At 38.8% G+C, this 13579-nt stretch overlaps 1 protein-coding gene across 2 annotated transcripts in view; it reads left to right on the forward strand.

The window, feature by feature from the left end:
- Positions 1–7356: 7356 nt before the first annotated feature.
- Positions 7357–13579, forward strand: part of BBS4 (Bardet-Biedl syndrome 4) — a 70549-nt gene continuing 64326 nt past the window's right edge. For both annotated transcript variants that reach the window (XM_082649745.1, XM_082649746.1), the window contains exon 1: positions 7357–7396. In XM_082649745.1, coding sequence (XP_082505871.1) covers positions 7373–7396 — 24 coding nt within the window. In that variant the 5' untranslated portion in view covers positions 7357–7372. The remainder of the gene's footprint in view (positions 7397–13579) is intronic.

Below are 13579 nucleotides of genomic sequence, written 5' to 3' on the forward strand. Positions count from 1 at the left end.
TCATGGCAGCAAATACCAGAGAATGGTTTTTATGAAGAATAATAGTGTTCTACATGCCTTTGAAGAATTAATTTTTACTCCATTGTTTTGACTACCTTGCAATAGGGTAAGTTACGTATTAATACCATCAATTCATGTTAAAATCACATTAGTATAAGTCAGTGCCTTAAAATGGTCAAATGGTTGCTCACTAATCAATGGAAATGAACTGTTGGTTCCACAGAATTGCTTCACAGATTCTAAATGCTACTTCTTAGGGGCACTGGATTGTGTGCCCTTTAAGATAAATTCTATAATCAAGGCCTAGCCCTGAACAGATTAGAGCCCAAAGATCGTACTGAGGAGAACAAATCAGATAGGTCAGTAAAGGGTCGGGGACAGATGCTCCTGGAGTAGGTATCCTCAACTCACCTTTATTTTAAGTTGATATATAGAAATCAACGTTATTATAAAATGCACACACGTTGTGTTCAGATTGATGTTTCAGCGATTGTATACCTCTGTGAGATAACCACCCAAAGGAAGATATAGTTACCATTAACCCAGAAAGTTCCCTTGTGCATCTTTCAAATCATCCCTGCCCCCCTCTCTACTCCAATGAACATTTGCTGATTTTTCTCACTGAAGATTTATTTTGCCTGCTTTTGGACTTTATATAACTGAATCATATAATATGTACTCTTACATCTGGCTTCTTTCATTTATAATGCTTTAAAGACTCATCCATATTGTTGTATGTATTGATAAATTATTCTTTATTGCTAAGTAGTATTTCATTCTATAAATGTACTACAATTTGTTTATCCATTCTCCTACTGATGGACTTTTAGGTGGTTTCATTTGGGGCAATTATGAATAAGGATATTATATATATATTCTTAAGTTATATTTTTTTGTTTTGTGGGTACATGTTTTTTCTCTTGGATAAATACCTAAGAGTAGAAAATTGCTGAGTCATATGATAACTTTTTAAGAAACTGCCTTCCTGTTTTCTGAAGTGATTTATCATCTTTTACTCTTATCAGTGATGTATGGGAGTTTCAGTTGCTTCATATTATCAGTGTTTTTTATATTAGCCATTTTAGTGGGTATGAAATAACTATGATTTTAATTTACATTGCATTTCCCTGATGATTAGTGATGTTGAGCACTTTTCATATGCTTGTTCTACATTTTTATATCTTTCATGAAATGTCTTTCATGTCTTTTCCCATTTTAAAATTGAATTGTCTTTTTATTGTGGTTTTTCTGTGAATTCTGGATACAAGTCCTTTGATGGGTATATGTGCTGTGATTTTTTTTTTGTAGACTATGGTTTGTTCACTTACTGGGATCTTTTGATGAACAGAAATTTTTATTTTGATAAAGTCCACCATATCAAGTTTTTCTTTTATGATTTTATGACCCCCAAGCTCACAAAGAATGTATTTTCTTCTAGAAGTTTTATGGTTTGGGGTTTTATGGCTATCTATGATCCATCTCACTGGTTTTAGGTTTTAAATCTATGGTTTGGAGTTTTACATTTAAGTTTATGATCCATCTCCAGTTAATTATTTGTACAGAACGAGGTTTATTTCAACATAGATACCCAGTTGTTCCAGCAACATTTGTTTAAAAAGATTTTCCTTCACCCATTAGATCAACTTGGCATCTTGGTTGAAAATCAACTGACCATATGTGTCTGTAGTTATTTCTAGATTCTCTATTCTGTTTCCCACAGAATACTTCATTTTCCACAATACTTCATTATTATTTCTGTTCATGTTTTCCAGCAAGTCTAGAGTTCCATGTGTTATAAATTCCCTTTAATCTAAAGAACTTTCTTTTTAACATTTGTTCTATTGCAGTTTTTCTGAAGATGAATTCTCTCAGCTTTTCTCTGTCAGAGAATATCTTTATTTTTCAGGGATATTTTAGTTGAATATTAAATTCTATGTTGACCTTTTATCTCTTCTTTTAGCATTTTAAAGTCATTTATTTGTCCTCAGGTCTCATTTGTTTCTGGTAAGAAATCATCATTTTTGTGTGTCTCCCTGTCCATAATGTGATTCTCCCCCATGGTTACATCTGCTCTTTATCTTTGGTTTTCAGCAGATCGACTATGATATGTCTAGGTATGTTTTTCTTTGTATGGAGTTTACTGAACCTCCTGTATCTGTGTTGCTGTCTTTCATTAATATTGGGTATTTCTTGGCTTTTATGTCTTCAAATATTTCTTCTGTTCCATACTCTCCCACCTTGCCTCTCCTTCTGAGACTCCAATTACACCTATATTAGATGATTTGATATTATCCTACGGATCTCAGATGATTTCCCCCCATTCTTTTCTCTTTTTGTTTTTAGTTTGAATACTTTCCATTTAGCTGTCAAGTACCCTGATGCTTTTCTCTTAAACCTATCTGATGAAATCATTCTGATACTGTATTTTTTATTTCTAGCATTTCATTATGTTTGTATAGTTATCATGTTTCTGCTTAAATTTTCCATTTTTTTATGTATGTTGTCAACATTTTCCACTAGAGTTTTTAAAGCATTTTCATCATAGTTATTTCAAAAACCCTATCTATTGATTGTAATATTTTAGCCTCCACTAGATTTTTAAGCATTTTACTTTCAGCCAGAGTTATTTTAAAGATCCCACTGTTAATTCAACATCTGGGTCATTTCTCATTCTGCTTCTCTTGAACCTTTCCTCTGTTACCATGGATCTTATTTTCTTGCTTTTGCACATGTCTTGTATATTTGATTGCATGCTGGACGTTTTGTATAAAAAACAGGAGAGACTGAAGTAAGTATTAACTTCAAATTGGGGCATGCCCATTTTTCTTTCAGTCATTTGAGTAATGGCTCAGTCAATCTGATGTATATTTGACCTAGATCTGGGCACTATTGCAGCCTTAGTTTGATTTAGTTCACCCTGACTTTGCTTCGTAGCTAAGGTGTCAGCTGCCTCACTCTCAGCCTTCAAGAGTATATGTGGTGGATTTCTCAGCATTCCTGCTTTGCCTCCTCATTTTAAGGTTATCTTGCAAAGATAACCTTAAAATGTTAGTTAGTGGAAAGTCTCCACTTACCTCAAGGGAAGGAGTAATCTGTCTCAACTTTTCTATTATACACACCCTCTTCCCACTTTTGGTTACTACCTTCCTGTACTTTTTAAGATCCAAGAGGTAAGATTGGTGGGTGGGTGCAGGTTTTCTCTGTGGATTTGGGTCCTCTAGATTCTAATGTCATGCCAGCCTCAATGAGACCGACATTTTTGTTAAATTTCCACTGGCTTCTCTTTATTCCCCTATGGTGGAGCAGCCATGTATCTCTTCTCTCCTATGAAGGACTTAGCATTTTCTGGAGGTTAGTTCACTTAGGGTTTCTTTATGTCCTTAGCTTTCTAATGAGTTAAAAATATTTTTGATTTTCTAGCTAATCTAGCCTTTGTTTGCTAGGGTGGGAGATATATTCTCCTGTGGTTTTCTACATCCAAATGAGAAGTGAATTCTAGGAATGGGAGTTTAAAAAAAAGTTTCATTTACATATTTTAAAAATAATTTTTAAAATTATATATACATGGATAATAAAATGTTAAATTTTATAGAGTGGTGAACAATGAAAAGCGAATTACCTTCCCATTATAGGTTCCCAAGTCCTCTCTACTCCCTCTACAGAGACAAACATCATTACCAGTTTCTTGATTGTTTCTCAAAATTCTGTATACAAAAAGTGTGCATATCTTCCCCCCTTATTTTTTTTTAATACAAATAGAACCATACTATATCTTCTATACTTTGTTTTTCTCATTTAACTATTTCACCATCTTGAAGTCCTTTACAGACTGCATAATATGTCTTCGTATGGATGTACTGTGGTTTATTTGAACAGTCCCTGGTGATGGACATTTGGGTTGTTAACAGTTTGTTTGTTTTTTTCTCACAAACATTGCAGTATATATGCCTTTGCCCACATTTGTGGTTGAGTATCTGTAGTATCAGGAATGGGCATATTTAAAATGCTTCACGAAGGCCCCTGGAGCTTCATATTAATTCACAGTGTTTCTCAAGGTGTTGGCTGGGCTCTCAGCAGTTGGTGGTATGGGTTTGGGGAAGACTGGATACTGCAAGAGACTCATGAGGTGCTGGAGAGTTGCCTGGCAGGTGGCGTCAGAACAAAGCTGGCTATAGACCCTACCAGAGTAGGAGTGACATATTAAAATATTTAAGACGTAGAAACTCAACTGTAATTCCTTCTTTATACATATACTGGGGATGTTAAAAAGTTACTGATGTCAGATTGCTCTCTTGCCTCCTCAGCCCCCACCATGGGGTAAAAAAGATAAATACCATTTTCTTTGGAATGTCTTACCCAGCTATATGACTTGAATGATCCTGATAAACAAGATTACATCCAAGGAGGTTTTCTAAGGGGAATGAAGACTTATACAAGAAGTCTTATACAAGAAACTTATACAAGAAATATTATCTATGTGATTCTGGGATCTTCCTGTGAAGATGTTATGTTTTTTGAGATTTTTTTCTAATTACCTACCTAATTAGCACATTAAGTTTGGTTGTTGACATCTGAGAAACCAACGTGCTTTCTCATGAAAAAGACCCTTGCACAGAAAGTGCTCTTTTTTCTAAGATCTGGGGTCAAAGGAGAGATTTTTAAGCATATAATAATGGCTTCTACTTATTTAATAACATAGGCACAAGAAATGTCATTTACTTCTCACAGGACCCCTTTCAGGGAGATTTTATATATTAGGAAGTATGCTCATGAGCTTTCTACCAACATCATCTTCCCTAAGGCTCCCCATCTCAGTAACTGACTATACTATTCACTCAGTTGCTTTTAAAGTTAGAAACGTAGTAATCTTTCTGTGACATCTATATCCCTTTCCTTCATTCTCCCATATCCAATTCTATACCTTAGGAAATTTGTTTTACCTCCTAAAATTCGTGAGAATCCATTCACTTTTTCTCCTTTTCCCATCACTAGTCCAAGTGAACTGTTTTATCATTTCATCTGCAGTATCCTTTTAGTCACCCCTAGGTTATCAATTCTTGTCCCCCACTCAATTCATTCTCCACTCATTAGCTAACATGAACACATTAATCCATTTAACATGAATTAAATGTTAATTTTGACTATGTCACTCCTTGCCCAAAACTCTCTAGTGCCTTTCCAATGTCCTTAGAATAAAATCCCTCGCATGGCCTCTGTGGATCTGCACCACTAGTCTCTCCTACCTCTCCACCTATTGCAACCAACTCTTTTCCCCTTCCTCTTTCCAGCCATGCTGGTCTTTCTGTGCTGCAAACTGGCCAAGCTTCTTCCATCCTCAGGGCCTTTGCACAAGCTTTTCCTTTGCCTTAGAATTTTTCCCCAGCCTGCCCACTTCCTCATCCCCCTTCCCCAAGCTAATGCCTTATCCTTTAGGTCTCATTTTAAACATATCTTACCCAGGGAAACCTCCCTGTCCAAACAAGTCTAGATTGGATCTCCCTGTTATTATTTGCTTTTACTACTCTGTATTTTTCCTCAGCATTTATCACAATTCTAATTATATAGTTATGTTGTTCTTTTAATTTTCTCTGTTATTGGAATAGGTAATACATCCATTTCATACAAAATTCAAATTGTAACAGGGTATAGAGTTTCTTCCCTTCCCCGTCCCTCTGCTACCCAGTTTTCTTCCTTACAAGTAACTACTTTTAGCATTTTGAATATCCTTTCAGAGATTTGGAGTATATAAGCAATTATGTACATAAGTTTCATCTTTATTTTTGCCTTCTCTTATTAACACAGATCCTATGTACATTTTTCTGCACTTTGTTTTTACCTGTTAATATATCTTGGCAATTCTTCTATATCGCTATGTAAATGGTTTCTTTTTCATGTACCATACAGTATGGGCTTATCATTATTTCTTTAACCTTAATTATTGGGCATTTAGGTTGTTTTCAGGCTTTGGTTATTACGAACAATGCTGCATTGAATAACTTTGTATTTAAAGTCATTTTCCACATTTATACCTATAGAATATATTCCTAGAATTAAAATAAAGAAGTTAAAGGTTATGTGCATTTTAAATTTGGGTAGTAATTTCCAAACTGCTGTCAATGGAGGTTGTACCAGTTCACATTCCCTCTAGCCACAGATGAAGAATGCATGTTTACTCACAACTCAATGAAAATTTTTGTTCTCTGACAATGTAAGAGGTGGAAAATATCTCTTGGAAACTTAAATTTGCATGTTTTCTCTTCCTTGCAAAGTTATATTTTCGTATGTTCAAGAGGCATTTGTATTTCTTCTTTAGTGAACTGTTTCTTCATAAACTTTGCTTACGTTATTTAATGTGTGACTTCCTCGCTACACTCGAAGGTCAGGGATCCCGCGTATTTCGCTCGTCGCATAGCTCCTGGTAGTGGAATGAATGAAGCTCAAAGAAATGACTGGCTCACGTCATGCAGTAGTCACATACGGAACTCATGTTTGACTCGAAAGCCCACGTATTTCCACGATCACCCAGTGGAAAGACTGAGCATTTAATTCACCACAGCAGGGGCTAGAAAGGTAATGTAAAAACGGCTGAAGTGTGCTGGGAAGAGAGGACTGTGGCAAAAAGGCCAACAAATGCCTAACTACAGTAGCAGCTGTTTTCAGATCTATTTTACCGCCAAGCAGGAATGCAGGCCCATTGTCGGATCTTTATTTATTCCGAGGCCGGATTTCTGGCTTTCTTGCGAGATCTCCTGGTTTTTAAGTATTTCCAGTCAAAACAAGACTGCCTTCAAATGCAGCCCACCAGCAGCGGATTTGCAAACTCTAGCGTAAACAGAAGTGGGAGGCTGATGAGGCGGGTAATACCTTAGTTGGACAAACAGCCGAGAAACAGGGAATTTTTATGTAAGGCGAGAATGAGGTTCTCCGCCGTAGGGTTTGGGTTTGGGGGCCGGGACTCCCGGAAAGACGCTGGAAATAAATGCTGGGTGGCCTCAAAGCAGAGCAGGGCCAGGCGACGGGAGGGCGCGCCGCCGTCCCAGTTGTGGCTGGCCACTCCACCCAGCGCTGTTGGGGGTTTCTCAAGCAGCGTCCACACAAAGGTGTAGGGCGGTAGGGGCTGGCCGGGATAAAGGGGACGACTGGCTGCGCATTCCCTCACCGGCTCCTTTAGAGCCAAGTGGACCGCAGGAAAGCACCCAACCCTTTCCCCGCTTCCAGAAGACCCTCGCCTCCCAGGCAAAGCTTTCCGCTCGGCGATCTACTTCTTTCCCTACTCAGGCCCCTCCCCACTTCCCCAATCCTACGACTTCCGTTTGCCTGGTTTTTTGGGAAACCGCCGACTTCCGGCCTCGCAGCGGCGGGCGGAGCAAAGATGGCTGAGCACAGACTCGAGATGGTGAGCGTTGAGGTTCTGCTTGGTGTCCCGGCTGCCAGGCGGGGTTGGGCAGGGCCGGGCGGAGCGGAGAGGGGGGCTGGCGGTAGGCCTGTGTCCCACGCAGCTGCCGCTGGGGAAATGCGTGGCCGGGGCTGGAGCGCCTCGGGGTGGCCGGGGCAACACGGTTCGACTCCCGGGAACTGCTCCGTCTGGGGCCCTGCTGAGTTCTTTGCAGCTCTGGGCCTGTGCTAGGACTGGGGTATTTCTTGGGGTGCTCTAGGATATTTTCATCGGAAATGGCTCTTTCCCTAGCTCCATGTTTTCTGTCTCATGAGGTTTGGAAAGAAAGCACTACCGCCCGTGCAGAGTCAGTTTCTGTTAATCCCCTGGATTAGGCATTGAATGAGACAAATCCTGGAAGCTTTCAGCGTCAGTACCTTCTGCGGATGGGGCGAGAGCATGTTTTCGCAAGTTTAGGAATTCACCTGGCCTGAGTTAGTTGTTGATTTAAACTCCACAGAACTGCTAATACAGAGTAACTCAGGTGAATTCGGGATGACCCAGTAGTAGTTAATTTTGAGGCGTAAATTCATAATTGGATCTAATTTCTATAAATTTCCAAGTGTGAAACCGTGTCTACCTTGTTTTAATATTGAATTTCAGAGCATGTTCTGCGCGTTTATTAGAATGACTTTAGTTATTTATTCGGGATTTATTGCCCTTTGAAAACCCCCCTGGAAAACTTAGGAGACAAAATAGCAGCCTTTAACAGACTTTTATAACTTAGTTTTGGCTGCTAGGGAGCAAGGCCAGTATTACCTTGTCAGGGGGCCTGTTTGTTTTTTCTAGTCTCTCTTCATTTGCAGCGAAATCAAATTATTATAGTGTAATTAGAAAACTCTGAATACAGACCAGGAGGAGGCCCACAGCAAAGTTTTTGTTAAGCTACGAATTAAAAAAAAATTAAAAGCATGATTAATGTTTCTAGAGTTTAGACATTGAAAACATACTAAAGAAAATACTTCAGCTACATAGTCTTAAATGTAAGGTATAAGGGTAACATGACATTGTTGCAAATATAGCTTATCCTCTAGTCCTCACTGCAGGTATAGGTAGGTGTTCATGAACGGAATAGGAACGTGATGGCAGAATTGTTCTATACTTTTGAATCCCTGGTAGTGTATTAAAGAGGATGACGTTTTTGTTCTTTTTTTAAATTTATTTTTGGCTGCGTTGGGTCTTCATTGCTGCATGCAGGCTTTCTCTAGTTGCGGTGAGCAGGGTCTACACATCCTTGCGGTGTGCGGGCTTCTCATTGTGGTGGCTTCTCTTGTTGCGGAGCTCGTGCTCTGAGCCCGTGGGTTTCAGTAGTTGTGGCTCATGGGCTCTAGGGCACAGGCTCAGTAGTTGTGGCGCACGGTCTTAGTTGCTCCGCGGCATGTGGGATCTTCCTGGACCAGGGATCGAACCCGTGTCCCCTGCATTGGCAGGTGGATTCTTTTTTTTTTTTTATTTTTTTATTTTTGGCTGTGTTGGGTCTTTGTTGCTGCACGCAGGCTTTCTCTAGTTGCGGTGAGCGGGGGCTACTCTTCGTTTTGTTGCACGGGCTTGTCATTGCAGTGGCTTCTCGTTGCGGAGCATGGGTTCTAGGCGTGCGGGCTTCAGTAGTTGTGGCACGCAGGATCAATAGTTGTGGCTCGCGAGCTCTAGAGCGCAGGCTCAGTAGTTGTGGAGCAAGGGCTTAGTTGCTCCACGGCATGTCGGATCTTCCCGGACCAGGGCTCGAACCCGTATACCCTGCATTGGCAGGCGGATTCTTAACCACTGTGCCACCAGGGAAGCCTAACAGGCGGGTTCTTAATAACCGTGCCACCAGCGAAGTCCAGCTTTTTTTTTTGATATGACTTTAGCACTTCAGCTGCAAGTTAACAAATCATTTCCATTATTATCAAGTTTAATGCTAGCAGTGTTATATTTATAGTAACTCATCTTTCAGGTTACCACTGCATGGAAATTTGAAATTTATTCTTTTTGGAAGTGATATGGCATCTTGTAATAGAATTAAAAGGACTTCGCAGTGCTACTCCTAGACCTGTATCCCATTGAAATAAAAGCAAAACATAAGCACCCAGTCCAAGGTACTCATTGCAGTACTGTTTATAATGGCAAAAAGCTGGAAACAAAGTGAATGCCCATTAGTAGGGTAATGGATGACTTCTGATATGCCCACACTGAGGAATAGTATGCAGCCATTAAAAAGAATGTTAGAACTATATACGTCGATGTGGAGAGATTTCCATGGTTTACATTTAAATAAAAGCTAGTTGTGGAGTGGGGTGTTAAAAAAAGAAAGTTCAACTTGGCTTTATTCAGTGATTCACAAATCAGTCAGCATCCAGTCTAGCAGATAGAAAGGAGCTCTGAGGAGCTGTACAAAATAGAATACTTTTATAGGCAACAAGGAGCAGGAACAAGGAAGTTACAGACAAAAAGTGCCTTGGTTATTGCAAGGTCACTTTCCTTTAGGGGTTAGCAGAGGTTTATCAGTCATTTTATATAACTAGGGCTGATCAGATGACTCCTGATTGACTGGTTTAAAATTCCATTTCTGGGAGAGCTGAAACTGTAATTAAGTCTCCGTTTGGTGACATGAGGCTTAGCAAATATGATTCCATGTTGGGCCTGTTGTCTTATTTTTAACAAGGGTATATTTTGTTATCTGTTTGTGACACAAAGGAAAAACATGTAGATCTATATATATGGATATACATAGATGTGGATGAGAGAAGACTAAAAGACTTAAAACTCAGAGAATTTTGAACAAATTCATAAGTAAAAATCTAAGAATTCTGCAGCAAAGGCCTTGAGACTAGGAGACATCCCAACAAAATGGAGTAAAACTAGTTCAAGGTGGGACACACAGAAATTCTAATATGCTACCAAACTACTGAGGATTATTACCTATTCCTTAGGAAAACTAGGGACTGATATTTATGTTTTATTTAAGAATATGTAATAAATAGTTTAGAGATCTTAAAAAAACAAGCAAATAATTCTGGTTTCTATGCTTTATACTTATAAACATTTTTATAACTCCCTAATTACTATTTTTTGGTGTATTTGTATAAATACCCATCAATCTTCCTGTAAATTAATAAAAGATTAAACCTTTCAGAACAGAAAGCAAAAATTACTACTGCACTAGTTGATTTGGCTCAGATATAGTGCCTAGCACATATCAAGTGCTACATGGATATTTGTTAGATGAATAAATCATCACAGAATACTTAAAAATGAAAGAACCAAAAAAAGTAAAGAACTTACTCTATATATATCCCAGTTATGAATGAGATTGAGTGGGCTAATAGAATCCTTTGTATCTCAGAATGTCCTGGAAGATCTTTTGAGAAAGAGACTCATCAAAAAATTATAATTTATTTTAATTCTGCTTTGTGCAGAAGAAAGCATTGCTGACTCATGAAAATGCTTTTTGACCCTTTAAGATTCTTACTTTTCCCCAAAGTAAAAAAAAAAAATCCCAGTTAGATTAAAAAAAAAAAAAAAGGTTCTTTTGCATTATAAAAATAGCTGAGGGACTTCCTTGGTGGTCCAGTGGCTAAGACTCTGCGCTTGCAATGCAGGGGGCCCAGGTTGGATCCCTGATAAGGGAACTAGATCCCGCATGCCGTAGCTAAAAGATTCTACTTGCTGCAACTGAAGATCCCGCATGCAGCAACGAAAATCCCACATGCCACAACTAAGACCTGGTGCAGCCAAATAAATAAATAAATATTAGAAAAAACAGCTTTGTTGAGGTATAATACACATACCATAAAATTTACCTATTTTAAGTATGCAGTTTGGTCAGCTTTAGTAAATTTTTATAGTTGAACAATTGTCACCATGATCCAGTTACATCTGTCTGTCAGTCCAGAAAGTTCCCTTGTAACCACTTGCAGCCAATCTCTAATCCTAACCCCAGCCCATGGCTGATCTGCTTTCTGTCTGCGTAGTTTTGCCTTTTCTACAGTTTCATGTAATGGAATCACTTAGTATGTGTTTTAAGGTTCATTCATATTGTTGTATTTAGCAGTAGTTTGTAACTTTTTATTTCTAAGCAGAATTCCACTATATGGAATTCCACTATATGAACATACACATTTTGTTTATCCACAAATTGATGGACATTTGAATTGTTTCCTGTTTTTGGTTATTTGAATAATGTCACTATTGTTACTGGCATGCAAATCTTTGCATGCATATGTTTTCATTTATCTAGGAGAGTAATTGCTGGGTTGTATGGTAAATTTATGTTTTTAAAAAAAACCTGCTAAACTGTTTTCTGAAGTGGCTATACTCTACCGTTTTACATTCCCATGAGCAGTGTATGAGGAATTCAGTTTTTCCACACCCTTGTCATCACTTGGTATTGTCAGTCTTTTTGATTTTAGCCATTCTAGTGGATGTGTAGTAGTGGTTATTGTGATTTTAATTTGTATCTCCCTAATGAATAATGATATTCAATATTTTTTAATGTGCTTATGCATCTATATCTCTTTGAAGTGTCTCTACAGATCTTTTGCCCATTTAAAAATGGGTTATTTCTTTTATTATTAAGATTTCTGTATATGTTAAATCAAGGTAATAAAATAGCTAAAAGAACAAATTATGTATTCTCTTTTATTTTGAGGATTTTTTGGTTGCTATGAAATATATCATACTTCTAAAAGAATGAATAAAAGGTTATTTGTAAGTTTTAAAGAACAATGCTGTTGACCTAGGAACAACATGGGGATTAAGGGCACTGATCCTCTGCACAGTTGAAAATCTAAGTAAAACTTACAGTGGCCCTCCCTATCCCCAGTTCCCTTGCATCTGTGGATTCAACCAACCTTGGAATATGTAGCACTGTAGTATTTACTATTGAATAAAATCCGTATATAAGTGGACCTTCAAGGTTCAAACCCCTGTTGTTCAAGCATCAACTCTATAATGAAAACTTGTGTTCCTACCTCACATGTTAAGAAATGAGTCATTAAAAATAACTTTGGGGCTTACCTGGTGGCACAGTGGTTAAGAATCCACCTGCCAGTGCAGGGGACATGGGTTTGAGCCCTGGTCCAGGAAGATCCCACATGCCGCAGAGCAACTAAGCCCGTGCGCCACAACTACTGAGCCTGCACTCTAGAGCCCGCAAGCCATAACTACTGAAGCCCGCATGCCTAGAGCACGTGCTTCGCAACCAGAGAAGCCACTGCAGTGAGAAGCCCGGGCACCGCAACAAAGAGTAGTCCCCACTCACCGCAACTAGAGAAAGCCTGCACACAGCAATGAAGACCCAATGCAGCCAAAAATAAATAAATGCATAAAAAACACAAAACAAAAAAACCTTTGAAACCTAAATGTCTCCCCTACCTCATTTTCCTCCTCCGTCAAAAATGATCTCTTTCCTCAATTTTATGTTAATTATTCTTTTGGTTTTCTTTTTAAAAAATTTTTTATTCAGGGCTTCCCTGGTGGTGCAGTGGTTGAGAGTCCGCCTGCCGATGCAGGGGACGCGGGTTCTTGCCCCGGTCTGGGAGGATCCCACATGCCGCGGAGCGGCTGGACCCGTGAGCCATGGCTGCTGAGCCTGCGCATCTGGAGCCTGTGCTCCGCAACGGGAGAGGCCACAGCAGTGAGAGGCCCGCATACCGCAAAAAAAAATTTTATTCATTTATTTATTTATTATTATTTTTTGGCTGCACCGGGTCTTAGTTGTGGCATGCGGGATCTTCATTGTGGCATGCGTACTTCTTAGTTGCAGCATGTGTGTGGGATCTAGTTCCCCAACCAGGGATCGAACCTGGGCACCCTGCATTGTAAGTGCAGAGTCTTACCCACTGGGCCACCAGGGAAGTCCCTCTTTTGGTTTTCTTTATAGCTTTTATCATACTTAATACCCTTAAACAATGTATTGATTTAAAAAAATTAATGTTTTTTCATTTTTTAATGCTGTGAAGTATCTCATTATAGGGAAATGCTACAATATGTCCATTCTATTAGATAGAGATTTGAGTTATTTCTGATTTTTTTCCAGCTTTAGCGAGGTATAATTGACAAATAAAGTTAGTGTACAACATGAGGATTTTATAAACACACACACAGTGAAAGGATTCCCACCACTGAGTTAATTAAATACACTCATCACCTCACATGTATAAC

This window comes from Grampus griseus (assembly GCF_964374135.1).
Source record: "Grampus griseus genome assembly, chromosome: 2".
NCBI lineage: Eukaryota > Metazoa > Chordata > Mammalia > Artiodactyla > Delphinidae > Grampus > Grampus griseus.